Source organism: Sphaerodactylus townsendi, linkage group LG01, assembly GCF_021028975.2.
Source record: "Sphaerodactylus townsendi isolate TG3544 linkage group LG01, MPM_Stown_v2.3, whole genome shotgun sequence".
Taxonomy (NCBI): domain Eukaryota; kingdom Metazoa; phylum Chordata; class Lepidosauria; order Squamata; family Sphaerodactylidae; genus Sphaerodactylus; species Sphaerodactylus townsendi.
In genome coordinates, this window is record NC_059425.1 from 9615593 (window position 1) to 9636737 (window position 21145).

Consider the following 21145-nt stretch of genomic DNA (forward strand, 5'->3'; position numbering starts at 1 on the left):
TGTGGGAGTGCACAGGCTAATGTGAATTCCCCAGATAAGCCTCCACAGTTCAGACGGCAGAGCTGGGAATCAAACCCGGTTCCTCCAGATTAGATACACCAGCTCTTAACCTCCTACGCCACTGCTGCAAACAAAACCTCCATGGGCAGAGGCAGTGACAAGCGGTGGCAGCATAACTTGCATGGGAATCTCCAACATGTCATGTTGGCGAGGGAGTAAGCTTGTTTTCTGCTGCTCCAGAGACCAGGACCAGGAGTCACGGGTTCAAGGGGAAGGAAAAGAGATTCCACCTAAACATCAGGAAAAACTTCCTGACTGTCAGTGCTGTTGGACAGTGGAATGCACTCCCTCGGAGTGTGGTGGAGTCTCCTTCTGTGGAGGTTTTTAAAGAGAGCTTGGATGGCCGTCTGTCAGGAGTGCTTTGATTACGTGTTCCTGCATGGCAGAGGGTTAGACTTGATGACCTTTGGGGTCTCTTCCAACTCTATGATTCTATGAATCTCCAGGTTATTTCCCACCCGAGAGGACAGCAAAAGCCAGGTTCGCCAGAATTGGCTTCTCGCAACCTGGGTTTCTTCGTTGCCTCCCAATAAACGCTGCCGATCGACAATACAGAGTCTGCTTATTGATTAAAGGTTTACTGATTAAATGGGCAGAGGAAAGAGGTCCGGGACAAAGCTGTGCCCGCTGAGAAATCTGTCCCACTCTGGCGGCAAAGACAGTTTGCAAAGATCGTGCTGTAAGTGGTTTTGCTTGCTGCAAAGAGAGTGGAAAGCAGAAGCAGGAAATCTGTATAAGAAATCTTGATGCAGCCAACATTACTGGCCTCCACTACACAGCAAAGATTTTGTGCCTAATCGGCCGCTGTAATTCTTTGCTCTGGCGTTAGTGGAAAGTTCAACCAATCAGCATGAGAACACCTAGGCCACAGGGGTCAAACTCGCGGCCCTCCAGATGTTCATAAACTACAATTCCCATCAGCCCTTGCCAGCATAGCCAATGCTCATGTTGGGAGGGACTGATGGGAATTGTAGTTCATGAACATCTGGAGGGCGGCAAGTTTGACACCCCTGACCTAGGCCATTTCCACATGGTCAAAATATCCTGGGTGGAGCAAGAAAAAAATATCCCTGTTCAGCCAAGAATTCAGCACAGTTCCCGGTCCTCAAGTGGGTTTGCCCCACGATATTTCCCTCATCCCAGGATATTCAGAAATTGCCAAATTGGAGGTTCTTTTTTAAAAAAACCAGGGTAAGCCTGCTAGAGCCTGCTACCATGCGAACACCAATCAACAGCAGGCCTGGTTTATTTTTCCCTCCTAGCCGCCTGATCTCCCCGCCTGATGTTCATTCAAGCTGCCACTCAAAAACAGCAGCCAATCAGAATGCGGGACACCAGGCATGCTCAGATATGCTTGCACCTGCCGCTCAAAAACAGCAGCCAATCAGAATGCGGGACACCAGACATGCTCAGATATGCTTGCACCTGCTGCTCAAAAACAGCAGCCAATCAGAATGCGGGACACCAGGCATGCTCAGATATGCTTGCACCTGCCGCTCAAAAACAGCAGCCAATCAGAATGCGGGACACCAGGCATGCTCAGATATGCTTGCACCTGCCGCTCAAAAACAGCAGCCAATCAGAATGCGGGACACCAGGCATGCTCAGATATGCTTGCACCTGCCGCTCAAAAACAGCAGCCAATCAGAATGCGGGACACCAGGCATGCTCAGATATGCTTGCACCTGCCGCTCAAAAAACAGCAGCCAATCAGAATGCAGGACACCGCGCATGCTCAGATATGCTTCCAAAGTCAATGTAGAAGTCCCGGGCTTGCGCCAAACAAGCTGGAGTAGTTCTTCCCAGTCTTCACTGGATTCCTTCAAAAAATGGGCAGCCATGCGGAGGGGCAGCCATGCGGGATAAAACAGACCCAGGTTAAAAAAAACCCGGTGGTACAAAGGTATAATTTTCCTGTGCGGAAAAGACCCTAGAGGAGGCGACTACTGATGGAATCTAACTACGTTCACAAACTGTTGAGCCCCTTGGACTCCATTTAAATTTCAACGTATCCCCGTTCCTTGACGTGGCCGTAAATTCTTGACAGGATTAGTGACTACAGCTGCATCAGTTTTACCACAGTAATTAAATAGCTTGATAGGGTCACGGGCTGCCCAAGGACAAAGGAAGGCAGATACCATTGATTTGTGAAGCAGCTCCTGTCCCAGGAGTTTCAGGTTTGCTGTCCTGAAAGATCCCAGATCCCCCTGAAAGATCCCAGCTCCTTCCCCCCCCCTTCCTGCGCAAACACTCACCCGACCAAGCGTGGTGTACTCCATGGAGATCTCTCGGAAGAAGAAGTAGACGTAATCTCTGTATTCCAGGGCATGCAGGAAATGAGGTTCTGAGAAGAAAAGGGGGAAAAGCTCAGCAAAATATCAACATTGGGGGAAGGTGAACGTTGCAACCCTGTATGCTGCAGACAGAGTCAGACACTTTGCAGTGGGAGGAAGAGGAGGCTGCCAAAGGACCGGGAGTTCCTGTCATCAGTGTCATTGAAGGAGATAGGCCTTCCCTCTTAGAATCATAGAGTTGGGAGAGACCCCAAGGGCCATCAAGTCCAACCTCCGGCATGGCAGGAACACACAATCAAAGCACTCCTGACAGAGGGCCATCCAGCCTCTCTTTAAAAACCTCCAAAGAAGGAGACTCCACCACTCTCTGAGGCAGTGCATTCCACTGTCCAACAGCCCTGACAGGAAGTTCTTCTTGATGTTTAGGTGGAATCTCTTTTCCTTCACCTTGAACCCATGACTCCTGGTCCTAGTCTCTGGAGCAGCAGAAAACAAGCTTGCTCCCTCACCAACATGACATCCCTTCAAATATCTAAACGTGGCTATCATGTCGCCTCTCAACCTTCTCTTCACCCAACTAAACATCCCCAGCTCCCTAAGTCTCTCCTCGTAGGGCATGGATTTCAAACTCAGTTCTCCAGATCGGAGTCCACCTGCTCTTAACCACTGCATCACGCTGGTCCCACTGAAGAAGAAGAAGAAGAAGAAGAAGAAGAAGAAGAGGAGGAGGAGGAGGAGGAGGAGGAGGAGGAGGAGGAGGAGGAGGAGGAGGAGGAGGAGGAGGAGGAGGAGGAGGAGTTTGGATTTATATCCCCCCTTTCTCTCCTGTAAGGAGACTCAAAGGGGCTGACAATCTCCTTGCCCTTCCCCCGTCACAACAAACACCCTGTGAGGTAGGTGGGGCTGAGAGAGCTCCGAGAAGCTGTGACTAGCCCAAGGTCACCCAGCTGGCGTGTGTGGGAGTGCACAGGCTAATCTGAATTCCCCAGATAAGCCTCCACAGCTCGGGCGGCAGAGCTGGGAATCAAACCCGGTTCCTCCAGATTAGACACACGAGCTCTTAACCTCCTACGCGACTGCAGAACGGAAGAAAGGAAGAGAAAAAAGCAAATAAAAACACTAAAGAATCTTAAACATGGTGGGTTTCAAAGATGGTCCGTTCTGTCCAAGGACTGTTTGCGCCCGCCCCCCCCCCCCCCAACGCGTAGCGGCAATGGGACATGCCCGGGACAGCTTGTCCTGGGCACCGCCATTGCCGTCACGTGCCGGGGGCAGGGCAGGGGTGGGGCAGGGCGTTTGGGGCCTTTTCAGGGAGGGGTGGGCCAGAGCGAGGGCGGGAGGGGACGCATGGACAGCTCATGCCCCAGGAGCAATTCTCTCTCCCTTCGTCACTGCCCCCCCCCCCCCCACAATACCCCAGTCTTACCTCGTAGCCACTTGGAGTCGTACTTGACCGTCCGGAGAACGGGACTCCGCTCCCCCAAACTTCGGTAGATCACCGCGTCGCTGGCTTGGAAGTCTGCCACGGTAGCCGAGTAGAGGTTCCCTTCTGGCAGGGAGAAAACGGAGACCGTCAGGGCAGAGGTGGGATCCAACCAGTTCTCGCCACTTCTCTAGAAGCGGTTACTGATTTTTTTCCGAGTTGCCAAGAAGGGGTGACTAAAGCAACCTCCCTGCCCAATAGGGACTGGAGGCGCGCATGTGCGGCGGCGCCATTGTTTGAATCCCACCACCATCGGAACCTGTTATTGAAATTTTTGGATCCCACCACTGCGTCAGGGGTATAAAACCAAACCTCCAGTATTACACTGTTCAAGTCAAAGAAGCAAATGTCATGTGCACGTGTGTGTAAGTTTCGGCTTGTTTGTGCGTGCATACAGAGAGGGCTCTGAGTGCCACCTCTGGCACACGTGCCATAGGTTCGCCACCACTGCCCTATTGGGATGAATAGACGTACGGCACCTTTTTGGTGGTGTATGTTGGCTGTTCCGGCCGCTGGCACAATGGGCTGGATGGCTTAGGAGGGGCTGACTAAATTTGGCTCCTCCCCAGCCATGCCTGTGGGCTGCCTCTGTTGTACTGGCAGCAGGGCAGGGACTCTGATGCAGCGTCCCCTGCCATGTCCCACCACCAGGGAGGGCGGCAGGGGCCACGTGCCAGTGAATTCACCCCTCACCAGGATAAGTGCCCTGCTTCCAGAGGCGTATGGCCTATAGCAGTGGTGGCGAAACTTTGGCACTCCAGATGTTATGGACTACAATTCCCATCAGCCCCTGCCAGTATGGCCAATTGGCCATGCTGGCAGGGGCTGATGGGAACTGTAGTTCATAACATCTGGAGTGCCAAAGTTTCGCCACCACCACGGGCCTATAGGGACATGGGGTCACCCATGTCCAGAGGTGGGATCCAGCAGGTTCTCACCAGTTCCCGAGAGTGGGTTACTGATTATTTGTGTGTGCCGAGAGGGGGTTACTAATCTGCTTTTCCGTTAGAAATTCCATTAGGTCCAAAAATCATCAAGTCCTGTTGTTTCCTATGTGGCTGGTTAGCGAAGGTAGAAAACGGGATCATTCTCCCCGTTGGGCTGTTTTAAAAACATGTTTTAGAAATATGGTAAAGTTCCTTGTTTGAGGAAAGATTCCTTCTTTTGATTTCTAGAAACAAAATTAAGTATTTGAAAGTATTAAGCATTTGACAGGCAGTCTATTAGAGGAGAAGTCGTTGTTTCTGTTGGCGGCAGACGACAGGACTTGCTAGAATGAGTTTAAATGATGGACAGAAAGATACCAGCTGGAAATTAGGAACTTTTTTTTTACAGTAAGAGTTTTTTACAGTAACAGAGAAATTATTAATGCCCCACCCCCGGAATGCCCGGCCACGCCCCCGTCGTGCTCCGCCCAGCCCCATTGGCACTACGCCACTGTTTGAATCCCACCACCATGGGAACCTGTTACTAAAATTTTTGGATCCCACCACTGCCCATGTCCCCTGGTGCATGCCAATCAGCCCAGCTCCCCCGCTGGGCTGCAGGGAGGTAAGGAAGGGGCGGGGCTCAGGGGTAGGTGGCCCCGCCTCCCAGCCTCTGTGCCAGCCGGCTTTTGCCCTCCCCAGGCCCTGCCGGCCTGAGTGGAGGCCGGGGGCATGGCTCGGTGATGGGCGGCCCTGCCCCCAATCCCCGTCCCCGACCTCCATGCAGGCTGGCAGGGGCAGGGCTCAGCGCTCCCTAAGCCCCGCCCCCCCGGGTTGCTTCCAGGCGCCATCTCCCCCCAATACACCTCTGCCTGCTTCCACTGGTAGATTCCCCCCCACCCCCGAAACGGGGCCATTAGAGACACCAAGAATAGCAACCAGCGATACAGCAAGCAATACAAATATGCCAAGGGTCCAGGATTAAGCGTCCGCAAAATCAGGCAGACGACACAGGAAAAGTCCTCTGGAAGAACATCCTTTGAGCAGCAGTGGTGTAGTGGCGTAGGAGGTTAAGAGCTCGTGTATCTAATCTGGAGAAACTGGGTTTGATTCCCAGCTCTGCCGCCTGAGCTGTGGAGGCTTATCTGGGGAATTCAGATTAGCCTGTGTACTCCCACACATGCCAGCTGGGTGACCTTGGGCTAGTCACAGCTTCTCGGAGCTCCCTCAGCCCCACCCACCTCGCAGGGTGTTTGTTGTGAGGGGGGAAGGGCAAGGAGATTGTCAGCCCCTTTGAGTCTCCTGCAGGAGAGAAAGGGGGGCTATAAATCCAAACTCTTCTTCTTCTTCTTGAAAGTTCTTTTCACTTTTAAAATACAGCCACACACACACACACCCGCCCTTCACTCCTCTTGAGTAGGATGCCAATATCTTGCCTTTCGGTTCCCAGGACTCCGAGACCAAATAAACCGCGACACAAATTAGAACCGGCAATCATTCAACTCAACAGAAGAGTCAGTCCAGAAAAAATTGGAGAAAAAAAAGGGGAAAGGAAACGGCCCCGACTAACAGCAGAGAGCCTTTCAAATAAATAGCTATCCCCAAATTGCTCCTCCGAGAAGCTCCCGTATCTTCGCTTGTCACTTTTCGAGCCGGGCGAAGATCTAATTAGTCCGCCCGGCATTCGGTGCAGCAATTTAGAACGTGTCTGTTTTATATTGCTGCTGATCGAGGCGATTTCAAAGCTCTTTCGTAGAGGTATTAAAACCAATTAACGGCATCTAATGATGTGAGGATGAGGGGGTACTGAGAGGCTGGTACTGGGCCCAAGGCTTTCCCAGTCCCAAAACTTGCTAGATGACCTCAAACCGGTCGCCTTTCTCAGACCAACTTACCTCACAAGGGTTGCTTGGAGGACAAAAATGAGAAGACATAAGAACATAAGAACTAGCCTGCTGGATCAGACCAGAGTCCATCTAGTCCAGCACTCTGCTACTCGCAGTGGCCCACCAGGTGCCTTTGGGAGCTCACCTGCAGGAGGTGAAAGCAATGGCCTTCTGCCGCTGCTGCTGCTCCTGAGCACCTGGTCTGCTAAGGCATTTGCAATCTGAGATCAAAGAGGATCAAGACTGGTAGCTATAAATCGACTTCTCCTCCATAAATCTGTCCAAGCCCCTTTTAAAGCTATCCAGGTGAGTGGCCATCACCACCTCCTGTGGCAGCATATTCCAAACACCAATCACACGTTGCGTGAAGAAGTGTTTCCTTTTATTAGTCCTAATTCTTCCCCCCAGCATTTTCAATGAATGCCCCCTGGTTCTAGTATTGTGAGAAAGAGAGAAAAATTTCTCTCTGTCAACATTTTCTACCCCAGGCATAATTCTATAGACTTCAATCATATCCCCCCTCAGATGTCTCCTCTCCAAATAATAATAATAAGCTGCTCTGGAGAAAGCAGGGGCGTACTGCCCAGGGGGACATATGGGATCAAATGTCCCTTGGCTGCAGCTATTTAGTCACGTGGGGGGTGGAAAATTGCCTCCACACCTCTCCTCCTCCCCCACTAGGCCCCTACAGCGACTCTGTTGTTTGGTCGTGGGGGCGGGGGGTGGGGGGAGGATGGCAGCCCATACTGGGGGCGAGGAGGGGGAGGCCGCAAAACTCAGATTTTGCACCAGGCTACCTTTCCCCTAGAACAGGGGTAGGGAACCTGCAGCTCTCCAGATGTTCAGGAACTACAATTCCCATCAGCCCCTACCAGCATGGCCAATTGGCCATGCTGACAGAGGCTGATGGGAATTGTAGTTCCTGAACATCTGGAGAGCCGCAGGTTCCCTACCCCTGGCCTAGAAGAAGAAGAAGAGTTTGGATTTATATCCCCTCTTTCTCTCCTGCAGGAGACTCAAAGGGGCTGACAATCTCCTTGCCCTTCCCCCCTCACAACAAACACCCTGTGAGGTAGGTGGGGCTGAGAGAGCTCCGAGAAGCTGTGACTAGCCCAAGGTCACCCAGCTGGTATGTGTGGGAGTGCACAGGCTAACCTGAATTCCCCAGATAAGCCTCCACAGCTCAGGCGGCAGAGCTGGGAATCAAACCCGGTTCCTCCAGATTAGATACACGAGCTCTTAAACTCCTACGCCACTGCTGCTCCCTAGATACGACTCTGGGAAGAAGGACAAGATTTTTTTACAGGGAGATACACACCAGGTAATCCTAAACAGAGTTACAGCTTGCTAAGACCACTGGCTTCAATGGACACAGAAAGGAATAACTTTGCTTAGGATGGCTGTGTGAGATATAGAACGAAGGAGCAGTGATATTGCTGGATCCCAGTCAAATGGCTATTCTGGTAAGTAACACACCAGCGTGGTGTAGTGATTAAGGGCAGGTGGATTCTAATCTGGAGGACCCGGTTTGATTCCTCACTCCTCCACCTGAGCGGCAGAGGCTTATCTGGTGAACCAGATGTGTTTCCGCACTCCTACATTCCTGCTGGTTGACCTTGGGCTAGTCACAGTTCTCAGGACACTCTCAGCCCCACTGACCTCACAAGATGTCTGTTGTGGAGAGAGGAAGGGAAAGGAGCTCGTAAGCCACCTTGAGTCTTCTTACAGGAGAGAAAGGTGGGGTATAAATCCAAACTCCTCCTCCTCCTCCTCCTCCTCTTCTTGTTCTTTTTCTTCTAATACAGTGATGGCAAACCTTTTCGAGACCAAGTGCCCAAATTGCAACCCAAACGCCACTTATTTATTGCAAAGTGCCAACCTGGCAATTTAACCTGAATACTGAGGTTTTAGTTTAGAAAAAACCGGTTGGCTCCCTCTTCCTCCACCCCACCCGCTCGAGCAGGGGCCAGCCTGCTCTAGCCTCCAGCAAGTCCCGCGTGCACCGCTCTGTGCCTCTCTAGCATCTCTGCCTCCTCTGTGCCCCCACTCAGGCAGCAGCCACCCGGAGCACAGAGCGTTCCTCTCTTGCCTTGGCCAGCCTAGATGTGTGTGTGTGGGGGGGTGATTTTCTGCGTGCCCACAGAGAGGGCTCTGAGTGCCACCTCTGGCACCCGTGCCATAGGTTCGCCACCACTGTTCTTATATATCCCTCACTGGACATTCCCACCTCCAGCCATGGTTGCCGGGTCAAAATCATCACTTTCTGTGCAGCCGGAAGTGAAGTCACTGCATCACTGGAGACGCTCTAGCCTTCAGAGTAAACCATAGAGCTCCGGCCCAATGCTAGAGAATCTCTGACAACATCACAACAGCTCTGGCACGGGACCTCCTCCGATGGGCAAGTCTGCCATCAATTGTCGACCGCATGGTGGCAACCCAAAATATAGACCATTTGGACTGAAGAGCATCAGTTAATCCCCTCCGCATTGCTGGTGCGCCAGCCAAATTTGATAACCATTTGAGTGATTTCTCCCAGGGCCCACAAACGAGCCCTCTGGCAGGTTTGCTGTCTGGATTCCAGCTGCTGCTGGCAGATGTGTTTCTAGCAGTGCATTCGCTGTTCCTTGAAGGAGCCCAGAAAAGCCGTCGCCGGATTGAACATCCGTCCTATCGTGCTTTGAGTTATCTCGCACGCGCTATTTCTATATAATCGCATATGGCCACTAACAGCTAATAAAATCTGCCGCCGTGTGCTTGCTCCATTCAAGCTCAGCTGCTCCCTGGAATTTTAAATATGGCAATGTATAAAGAAGGAGATGTTCGGATAGTCAACAAAAGCTGGGCATCTTAGGACAGGCATATGGGGGGGAAGGGTATGTAGGTTTTTTCTTCTGTAGGGTTTAAATTGTAATGCTTTGACTGTAACTTGGAAGCCATCTTGGTGGTGGAAAGGGCTGCTGAGTCATAGGCAACTTATGCCAAACCCAGAGGGTTTTCAAGGGAGAGAGAGGAACAGATGGGGTTTGCCCTTGCCTGCCGCTGCGTAACAACCCTGGATTTTCTTGGTCGTCTGCCATTCAGGCAGAGGTGGGATCCAGCAGGTTCTCACAGGTTCCCGAGAGTAGGTTACTCATTATTTGTGTGTGCCGAGAGGGGGTTACTAATTGGTGATTTTTGCCTTAGTTACGTCCCTCCTCTCAGCAGTAGCGCGCAGAACTTGAAGCAGTCTAGCAGGAGGTGAACCGGTATGCGTGGCAGCCTGTGCCTGCATGCATTCGTTTCCCGCCCAAGGACCGGCGCAGCGGCTGCGTCCTTGCCACAGCCCCGCCCAGGAATGCCCCGCCCCCAGAATGCCAGGCCACGCCCCCATCGTGCCCCGCCCATCCCCATTGACGCTACACCACAGTTTGAATCCCACCACCATGGGAACCTGTTGCTAAAAATTTTGGATCCCACCATTGCATTCAGGTACTGACCAGGGCTGACCTAGCTAAGCTTCCAAAATCTGATGGGATTTAACTAGTCTGGTCCATCCAGGTCAAGGCAAGAGAGGAACGCAGGGGGTTTTCCCTGGCTCTGCGTAACTACCCTGGTATTCCTCACAGGTCTCCCAACCAAGTCATAACCCTGCTTAGCTTCCAAGACCAGCAAAGTTGTTTGTATCAGATGGAAGGGGGGAAAATATAGAGAACACTATTCCGCTGGCTACAATGAATATATTCTATAAATAATTATTGAATATTTAATAAAGCCTACAGCTAACAAACATAAATAACGTTGCATAGAAGCATTGCTCGCCGCGGGCTGCGTTTGTTGCCCAGACAAAATGGGCCATGCTTATATTTTGGTGATTGGTTTTAAGGGCATGATCTCTGCAGTCGCTTCAGGCAAGACAGAGCCCCTGCTTATGGGGTGAAGAAGTGGGGGCTGCTGTTTTACAGAAAAGGGGGAAACTATCAGGAAACAGAAACAGAAGAAGAAGAAGAAGAAGAAGAAGAAGAAGAAGAAGAAGAAGAAGAAGAAGAAGAAGAAGAAGAAGAAGAAGAAGAAGAAGAAGAAGAAGAAGAAGAAGAAGAAGAAGAAGAAGAAGAAGAAGGGGGGGAAAAGAAGAAAAAGAAAAAGAAAAGGAAAAGGAAAAGGAAAAGGAAAAAGAAGAAGAAGAAAAAGAAAAAGAAAAAGAAAAAGAAAAAGAAAAAGAAAAAGAAAAAGAAGAAGAAGAAGAAGAAGAGGAGGAGGAGGAAGTGTTTGCATTTTTATCCTCTCTTTCTCAAAGGGGCTTACAATCTCCTTTCCCTCCCCCTCCACCACAACAAACACCCTGTGAGGTGGGTGGGGTTGAGCAAGCTCTGAAGAACTGTGACTAGCCCAAGGTCACCCAGCTGGCATGTGTTGGAGTGCACAAGCTAATCTGGTTCCCCAGATAAGCCTCCACAGCTCAGGGGGCAGAGCGGGGAATCAAACCCGGTTCTCCATATTAGAGTGCACCTGCTCTTAACCTCTACACCACGCTGAGTTTTTTGTGGTCTCTGGTGGAATTTTAGTCTTGTGTGTGGATTTCTAAGAATTATACATCTTTATCTGTTGAGGATACTTCATTTCCATATGTTATCTATGTTTGTTAGCTGTATCCTGTATTAAATGTTCAATAAATATTTATCCAGTATATTCACTGTAGCCAGCAGGAGAGTGTTCTAGATATTTTTCCCCTATTTGGGTGCATTATATCGGTACCTGGGATTTTCTGTATCTACCAAATGGAAGGGCACCTACCCCAACATAGACCTACCTGCGAAGAGGGCAACGTTGGTTTGCTTTGCATCAAAGGGGCACCTGGCCTGCCCATTCAGTTCCTCGCCCTCCTGCTCCAAACTACCGATCTAGGAGCCGTGGAAAGGAGATATGTCAGTCGAAGTCAGGTAAAGCCTATCCCGGAACCTCTACACCAAAATGAAGGGGGATCCCCCAGCCCCTGGATTCTACAGCATGTCTGTCCCCCGAGGCGACCTCAGGAGGCTACAGCACCCAGTGTAACCCCCATGCTCAGAATGGGTTGACCCAGAAAGGGGTGGAGACTCAAAGCAGCAAGAGGCTGCAGAGCTCATGTGGTTTGGAGGAGATGAGGCTACCAGACTCGGACCTTGATTTCTATAAGCCCTTCACACCTTGTTAAGGTAACTGCAATGTTGTTGGGAACTAGTGGGAAGGTAGTTGTTTATTTTTGCTATGTTGTAAATGCTGGAGTTTATTGTTTCAGGGTTTCTTTTTGTGGTTGTAATGGGTGAGAGTTCTCCTGGAAACCTTCATCATGTTGAATCCTGTTCACCAAGCCCTTGGAGTCTTCAGGAGCCAACCCACTTGCAAAGAAGAATTGGACTTGGCAGTATCAGAAGACTGTAAATATAAGGACTTGAAAATGCAACCTGAACAGGGCCTTGAAGCGTGATGTTCAATGTTGATGTTATATGTTAAGAAAGTAAACCATTTTGTTTTTAAAATTTGTTGTTGCAAACTCATTCCAAGTTCTGCCCCACAGAACCCACAGATAGAGGTTACAAAAGCACACAACAAAAAAGTTGGAAAGTCTACAGTAATCTCTCGATGAGCCTGGTCTTTTTGTACCTTGTAGGCCCGGCACATGGGGTTGAATGCGTTCGTCCCGCAAGCTAAGAGGGTTTGGTTGTTCTTCAGAACCAAGACTTTGATGTAGTTGTAACATTCATTCTGCAAAAGAAGAAGAAGAAGAAGAGTTTGGATTCTATACTTCTCCCCCTTTCTCTCCTGTGAAGGGGCTGCGAAGGGGCTCCTATGAAGGGACTCAGAGGGGCTTACAATCACCTTTCCCTTCCCCCCTGCCCCCACAACAAACACCCTGTGAGGTGGGTGGGGCTGAGAGAGCTCTGAAGAACGGTGACTAGCCCAAGGTCACCCAGCTGGCATGTGTTGGAGTCAGTGATGGGATCCAAAAGTTTTAGTAACAGGTTCCCATGGTGGTGGGATTCAAACTGTGGCGTAGCGCCAATGGGGCTGGGTGGGACACGACGGGGGCGTGGCCAGGCATCCCGGGCAGGGGCATTCCTGGGCGGGGCTCTGGCAAGGACGCAGCCACTGCGCCGGTCCTTAGGCGGGAAACAAATGCACGCCGGCGCACCTCCTGCTAGACTGCTTCAAGTTCTGCACGCTACTGCTGAGAGGAGGGGCGTAACGAAGGTAAAAACCACGTGGCAAAATCACCCATTAGTAACCCCCTCTCGGCACACACAAATAATTAGTAACCTACTCTCGGGAACCTGTGAGAACCTGCTGGATCCCACCTCTGGTTGGAGTGCATAGACTAATCTGGTTCCCCAGATAAGCCTCCACAGCTCAAGGGGCAGAGCGGGGAATCAAACCCGGTTCCACAGATTAGAGGGCTCCTGCTCTTAGCCACTACACCTCGCTGGAATGAGGAAGCGGAGGGTAAAAACTCGGCTTGCTGCTCCCATCTGGATCTAAGCAGGCTCAGAATTCGGGACAAAGGAAGGTCTTGATAAAGGGACCTTGATGGGCCTTACCCGAAGTTTTCCTCTCATGGCGCAGTTGACCATGTCCTGGGTCTTCCATGTGAGATGCTGGACAAAGAGAGAAGGACAAAGAAATCATACAGTTGGAAGAGACCCCCAAGGGCCATCCAGTCCAACCCCCTGCCATGCAGGAACACACAATCAAGGCACTCCCAACATATGATCATTCAACCTCCAAAGAAGGAGTCTCCACCACACCCCGAGGTGGTGAATTCCACTGCTGAACAGCCCTGACAGTCAAAAAGTTCTTCCTAATGTTTAGGTGGAATCTCTTTTCCTTCATCATTAATCCATTACTCCGTGTCCCAGTGTCCCAGTGTCTCCGTGTCCCAGTCTCTGAGGCCGCAGAAAACAAGTTTGCTCCCTCATCAACATGACATCCCTTCAAATATCTATCTATCTATCTATCTATCTATCTATCTATCTATCTATCTATCTATCTATCTATCTATCTATCTATCTATCTATCTATCTATCTATCTATCTATCTATCTATCTATCTATCTATCTATCTATCTATCTATCTATCTATCTATCTATCTATCTATCTATCTATCTATCCATCTATCCATCCATCCATCTATCCATCCATCCATCTATCCATCTATCCATCTATCCATCCATCTATCCATCCATCTATCCATCTATCCATCTATCTATCATCTATCTATCTATCTATCTATCTATCAATCTATTTATTTATTTATTTATTTATTAGATTTTAAACCGCCCATCCCTGAAGGGCTCTGGCCGGCGTACAGCAGGCCTGCAACAACAATACATAATAACCTTACGCACAGCAGGCTAAAAACAACATTGTACACATAAAAACTAAGGTAATTTAAAACAATTTACAAATCTATAACCATAAAACGCAGCAGCAGCAATAATATATGGCGCCCGATCCCAAGGCCGGGAGGGGACAGTACTGATTAGATAGTATATCAGGCGTGCCAATGATGGCATGCAACATAAGGGCATCCTAGAAACATAGCTATCATGTCCCCCCTTAATCTTCACTGCTCCAGACCTAACATCCCCAGCTCCCTAAGCCTCTCTTCGTAGGGTATGGATTCTAGACCAGGGGTCTGCAACCTGCAGCTCTCCAGATGTTCATGGACTACAAATCCCATCAGCCCCTGCCAGCATGGCCAATTGTCATGCCCCCAGAGAGACCCTCACTATTTTCCTTATTTAAGCCTCAGTTGTATCCTTAGTCAGAATGGGTTTAATTGCCTTTTGTACAGCATTCTGTGGGAGGGAACTTTAGTTAGCCCCTGTCCCTTTAAGAAGCCCTCTAGAGGCAAAGCACTATAGCATTCTTATTAGTTAGCAGTTCCTGCGTTACAGTTTGTTTTTAGTTCAGGTGTCTGGGGAAGGCTGGAGACAGCAATATCTCCAATGTTCGAGGTGTGAAAGAACCATGATATTTGAGTAATTCAGTTTCAACAGAATTGCAAGGAAACAGAGTCCAAGTAGAGGACACCGAGATAACTCAGAAGCAGTACAAGCAGCACAGACTACCTTAGGAACAGTTGAGGAAAGAGTTGGTGTCTGCAAGTTCTTCAATCTCCAAATGTTTCCAGCATTGCAAATATTCTTTATTAGTTAGACTTCATGGGAGGAGTCAGATTCCTAAACTTTCAATATTATTAAACTGTTTTTGAACTGTTACTTATTTTGGGTGCTGTGTGGTTTCCGGGCTGTATGGCCATGTTCTAGAACACGGCCATACAGCCCGGAAACCACACAGCACCCCAGTGATTCCGGACGTGAAAGCCTTCGACAATACATTGTTACTTATTTGTCTGTGGGTCTTACACTTTGTTCTGGCCAAGTGCAAGGCACCTGATTTTAATTTGCTTGGGGAACAGAACAATTCAAATATGCTCTCCAGGCATTTTCTTGGGTTTACAAATATAGGTGGCCCGCATGGCGATCTCCTTGAATTACAACTGACCACCAGACTACACAGGTCAGTTTCCCTAGAGAAAACGACCACTTTAGAAAGCAGGCTCTATGGAAGTTCACGCCTGCTGATCTCCCTCATCCCCCAAGCTCCTCCCTACCGCAAGTCCACCCCCAAAGCCCCAGGAATTTCCCCAACTGAAACTGGCAGCACTGTTCACAAACCAAGCCAGCCATCCCACCATTCTCATTCGGTTCTGAACAACCAAGAAGAGCAGAGGTCAAATTCTGGCTTGGAATTTCCCCAACTGAAATTGGCAGCACTGTTCACAAAACAAGCCAGCAATCCCACCATTCTCATTCAGTTCTGAACAACCAAGAAGAGCAGAGGTCAAATTCTGGTTTGGAATTTCCCCAACTGAAATTGGCAGCACTGTTCACAAAACAAACCAGCAATCCCACCATTCTCATTCAGTCCTGAACAACCAAGACGAGCAGAGGTCAAATTCTGGCTTGGAATTTCCCCAACTGAAATTGGCAGCACTGTTCACAAAACAAGCCAGCCATCCCACCATTCTCATTCAGTTCTGAACAACCAAGAAGAGCAGAGGTCACCCTTGGTTTGGAATTTCCCCAACTGAAATTGGCAGCACTGTTCACAAAACAAGCCAGCCATCCCACCATTCTCATTCAGTTCTGAACAACCAAGAAGAGCAGAGGTCAAATTCTGGTTTGGAATTTCCCCAACTGAAATTGGCAGCACTGTTCACAAAACAAGCCAGCCATCCCACCATTCTCATTCAGTTCTGAACAACCAAGAAGAGCAGAGGTCAAATTCTGGTGCGGACAGTTTTATCACGGAGATCCATCCTTCGCATCCTCACCCTGGTCGGAGAGAAATCGTCCTTCGTCCTTCGGAGATCAAAGGCGTAGACGTGGTCTCTGTTTGCAGGGCGGCAGAAAGGAAAGAAGCAGTCAGTGGTCAAACAACTGAATCCAATCATCAGGCAAGTGTGGAGGGCGGGACAAAGAAATCAGACTTGACACAAGCATTTTGGGTTCTCCCCCTGCAACTTGATTCTCTGCTCACTAACCCCGGGGGTGTAAGGTGGGTGCTGCGATTGCCCAACAATGAGGAGCAATGCCTTGGAGTCGGACCTAGGTTCTACAAGACCTATGAGTAGACCTTCAGATAAGCACTATTCCCTCAATTTAGCCCCCTTCCGCACATGCAGAATAATGCACTTTCATAGAATCATAGAGTTGGAAGAGACCCCAAGGGCCATCAAGCCCAATCCACCTGCCATGCAGGAACACACACTCAAAGCACTCCTGACAGATGGCCATCCAGCCTCTCTTTAAAAACCTCCAGAGAAGGAGACTCCACCGCTCTCCGAAGCAGTGAATTCCACTGTCCAACAGCCCTGACGGTTAGGAAGTTCTTCCTAATGTTTAGGTGGAATCCCTTTTCCTTTCAATCCACTTTCACAATTGTTTGCAAGTGAATTTTGCTATCCCGCACAGTACAATCCAGCTTCAAAGTGCATTGAAAGTGGATTGAAAGTGCATTATCCTGCAGGTGCGGAAGGGGCCTTAATCTACATCACTAAAGAAGAGATGATGGGCATTTTCGCCCACTTGGAATAACGCGCTTTCCAACGTGTCATCGCGATCGTGTACAAGTGGGTTTTGCTATTTTTGCTGTGACCAGTTTCAAACTGCATTGAAAGGGCATTGAACGCAGAAGAAGTGTTTGGATGTATACTCTACTTTTCCCAACCGTAAGGAGTCTCAAAGTGGTTTACAACTGCCTTCCCCACAACAGACACTTTGTGAGGTAGGTGGGGCTGTGACCGACCCAAGGTCAGCAAGCACTTTTCATGTGGAGGAGTGGGAATTCGAACCCAGTTCACCAGATAACAGTCTGCTGCCCCTGTGGAGGAGTGGGGAATTAAACCCGGTTCTCCAGATTGGAGTCAACCGCGCTTAACCACTACACCATACTGGCTCTCTTTGCATTATCCTATGTGTGAAAGTGTCCTTCATGTATGTTGTTGTGGGGAGGGGGACCAAATGCATTGCTCTGGATGCTGTAGGAGAAGAACAGGCTAAAACTATGATGAGTGCATGGAGATATTCTGCACATGATCAGGGAATCCTTTCACGTATTAGAACTCTGTGAGCTGCAAGACTGGGGCTTGGCTCAGAAGAACCAGACAAGAAGAAGAGTTTGGATTTATATCCCCCACTTCTCTCCTGCAGGAGACTCAAAGGGGCTGACAATCTCCTTGCCCTTCCCCCCTCACAACAAACACCCTGTGAGGTAGGTGGGGCTGAGAGAGCTCCGAGAAGCTGTGACTAGCCCAAGGTCACCCAGCTGGCGTGTGTGGGAGTGCACAGGTTAGTCTGAATTCCCCAGATAAGCCTCCACAGCTCAGGCGGCAGAGCTGGGAATCAAACCCGGTTCCTCCAGATTAGATACACGAGCTCTTAACCTCCTACACCACTGCTGCTCCTAGATTCAAGATTCATCACCCAAAAGTTAGCATATGAGAGAATGGGTGGCCTGCCCACTTGGTGCCTAGAGTACCAGGGGGCAGTAGCACAAAGTTCAGTGTGGTGGCACACCAGCCCCGCTCAGTGGCATATCTGCCTAGGGACAAGGGGTACCCCTTGTCCCCGGGTGCCACTCTTCTGGTCATGGGGGGGGGGGTGCGCAAAATCAGCCCCCACATGACCTGGAAGTCCTGCTGTCTGAGCCATGCCTCTAATCTCATCCGGAGGCACGCTAAAACAACAAGGCAGCAGGACTTCCTGCTTCCAATCCCCCTCAACCCCACCCTGACTCCTCTCGTGTTCCTAGTCGTAGCATAGTTTTTTGGATCTTTGGGCAGGCCAGAGAGACTGCAGTCCAGTTCGAGACCTTCTTTATAAGCACTGAGGCCGGGTGGGAGCTTGAGGGAGCAGGAAGTCCCACCCTTCCTACTTCCCTCAAGCCTCCCTCGCCTCAGTGCTTATAAAAGAAGGTCTCCGAGGCCGAGACTGCAGTCTCTTCTGGCCTGCCCAGAGGGGAGGTCAGAAGAGACTATAGGCTGCCGGCTGGGAACCCAGCCAGCAGGGGGGGAGTCTGGGGGGGGAGGAGGTGGGCATCCTAGTCCTTGCCCATGTCCGTGGTGACATGGGCGGGGTCGAGGGCAGTGGGGGTGGAGCCTGGGGGCATCAGGGGCGGAGCTAGGGTGGTGAGGTCCGGGCGCCACTTGCCCCTAGTACACTTCTGGCTTCGCTCAACCTCACAGTTGCCACGCCAACCAGTGCCTCAAGTTATACTTGCTTGGGCCGGCTGGCTGGCAGGCAGTTTGGAGTGTACCCGTCCTCTGCTCAGGATGGCTGGCTGACAGGCAACTCGGGGCAAGTCCAGCTAAGGGGGACACCCAGGCCGGCTAGCCTAGGGAACCAAAATCCCTCAGGACAGCCCCATGAGGGAAACAAAATGGCCGCCGACCCCAGCGCTTACCGGGCTGCAATGAAAAGCGTTTGGTTGAGTCGCAGCATGCTTTGGAAATCCAGGCCCAGCTGGGTGGTGTCATTATCCCCCGGGAGTCCTTGGAAATAAGTCCACTGGGTTGCGCCTGGTGGGTGGAAGAGAGATGGTCCGTTACGAACTGTCTTGTTTTTTTGAGGACACTCTAGGACCTGAAAGGGCTCAAAGTCTCAGGGCTCCTGCCCCACCAGTATTGTGTATTTCTCATCATTGAAGCCATTGGAAGAGAAAAAGGTTTCCTTGGGGGGCTATTCTTGGAAAATTGCCTATGGAAAATTGCGGGAGATTTGGCAGAAGAAGACAGGGTCTGGGGTGGACCTCAGAGGATATAAAGCCATAGAGTAAACTCTCCAAAGCGGCCATTTTCTCTCACAGAACTGATCTCTGGAGAACAGAGTCTCATAGTCTGGAGAACAGTAGTAATTCCAAGAGAAGAAGAAGATGATTTTGGATTTATATCCCACCTCTCTCTCCTCCAAGGAGACTCAAGGTGGCCTAAAAGCTCCTTTCCCTTCCTCTTCTTACAACAGACATCTTGTGAGGGGTGGGGCTGAGAGAGTCCTGAGAGAACTGTGTCTAGCCCAAGAAGAGGAGGAGGAGGAGTTTGGATTGATATCCTACCTTTCTCCTGTAAGGAGACTCAAGGTGGCTTACAAGCTCCTTTCTCTTCCTCTTCTCACATCTTGTGAGGGTTGGGGCTGAGAGAGTTCTGAGAGAACTGTGACTAGCTCAAGAAGAGGAGGAGGAGGAGTTTGGATTTATATCCTACCTTTCTCTCCTGTCAGGAGACTCAAGGTGGCTTACAAGCTCCTTTCCCTTCCTCTTCTCACAACAGACATCTTGTGAGGGGTGGGGATGAGAGAGTCCTGAGAGAACTGTGACTAGCCCAAGAAGAGGAGTAGGAATTTGGATTTATATCCTACCTCTCTCTCCTGTAAGGAGACTCAAGGTGGCCTACAAGCTCCTTTCCCTTCCTCTTCTCACAACAGACACCTTGTGAGACAGGTGGGGCTGAGAGAGTCCTGAGAGAACTGTGACGAGCCCAAGAAGAGGAGGAGGAGGAGGAGTTTGGATTTATATCATCCCTTTCTCTCCTGTATGGAGACTCAAGATGGCTTACAAGCTCCCTTCCCTTCCTCTCTCCACAACAGACAACTTGTGAGGTAGGTGGGGCTGAGAGAGTCCTGAGAGAACTGTGACTAGCCCAAGAAGAGGAGGAGGAGGAGTTTGGATTTATATTCTACCTTTCTCTCCTGACTCAAGGTGGCTTACAAGCTCCTTTCCCTTCCTCTCCTCACAACACACACCTTGTGAGGCAGGTGGGGCTGAGAGGGTCCTGAGAGAACTGGGACTAGCCCAAGGTCACCCAGCAGGAATCTAAGAGTGCGGAAACACATCTGGTTCACCAGCTAAGCCTCCGCCACTCAGGTGGAGGAATGGGGAATCAAACCTGCTTCTCCAGATTAGAATCCACCTGCTCTTCACCATGACACCGCGTTGGCTCTGTTAGGAAGTACGTTAAGGACATAGAAGATCGAGAGATAGCACGCTCCTGGCTATCTTGCTAGCCAGGAAGAGTCTCTGCTTCACCTGACACTCACCTGCCAAACTGACCGTGCTTGAGGGAATGAGGTCCTTTGGAAAGGAGGCTGTAGATGCTAGTAGGAAGAGGAGGAGGCCACCAGGAGGGTAGAGGGAATGGGGCATTCTCAGGAAATTCCCAGGAGGACAGTAGGCCCCAGCGAGCCGGATCCTAGGAACCAATCATGCTTCTGTCAGCAGACCCTGGAGAAGAGAGGCAGGAAAAGGGGGTGGGCAGATATTTTTTTATTTTCTCACACATAAAACAAACAAAACATACAAACATTTAAAAAAACGCATCCCCCTGCACATCATATATTGACTTCCGGCTATCTCGTCTTTCAGTAAAAGTTATCTCTCGGTCCGTGCGTACATAATTGAGGCATTAAGAACATAAGAACATAAGAACAAGCCAGCTGGATCAGACCACAGTCCATCTAGTCCAGCTCTCTGCTACTCGCAGTGGCCCACCAGGTGCCTTTGGGAGCTCACCTGCCGGAGGTGAAAGCAATGGCCTTCTGCGGCTGTTGCTCCCGAGCACCTGGTCTGTTAAGGCATTTGCAACCTCAGATCAAAGAGGATCAAGATTGGTAGCCATAGATCGACTTCTCCTCCATAAATCTGTCCAAGCCCCCTTTAAAGTTATCCAGGTGAGTGGCCATCACCACCTCCTGTGGCAGGATATTCCAAACACCAATCGCACGTTGCGTGAAGAAGTGTTTCCTTTTATTAGTCCTCATTCTTCCCCCCAGCATTTTCAATGAATGCCCCCTGGGTCTAGTATTGTGAGACATTCATTCAATTGTTATTTCTTAGGCGTATTCTAGTGGTTACAATCTACTGTTTTCTTTTGATTTCAAACCCCTGCCGCTGCTTTGCTATTTGAATAGGTTTTGAAAAAGATAC

General features: G+C 50.1%; 1 protein-coding gene across 1 annotated transcript in view; it reads right to left on the bottom strand.

Annotated features, from left to right (window-relative positions):
* The window catches only part of SEMA6C (semaphorin 6C), a 51337-nt gene extending 30874 nt beyond the window's left edge, over nucleotides 1-20463 (bottom strand). Inside the window, exons 1-8 of the mRNA XM_048518828.1 lie at nucleotides 20260-20463; nucleotides 18632-18746; nucleotides 16002-16059; nucleotides 13201-13257; nucleotides 12269-12370; nucleotides 11436-11526; nucleotides 3781-3903; nucleotides 2316-2404 (exon numbers count right to left, since the gene is read on the bottom strand). Of these exons, the coding sequence (XP_048374785.1) occupies nucleotides 2316-2404; nucleotides 3781-3903; nucleotides 11436-11526; nucleotides 12269-12370; nucleotides 13201-13257; nucleotides 16002-16059; nucleotides 18632-18746; nucleotides 20260-20365 (741 nt within the window). The 5' untranslated portion in view covers nucleotides 20366-20463. The remainder of the gene's footprint in view (nucleotides 1-2315; nucleotides 2405-3780; nucleotides 3904-11435; nucleotides 11527-12268; nucleotides 12371-13200; nucleotides 13258-16001; nucleotides 16060-18631; nucleotides 18747-20259) is intronic.
* Between the last annotated feature and the right edge of the window lie 682 nt (nucleotides 20464-21145).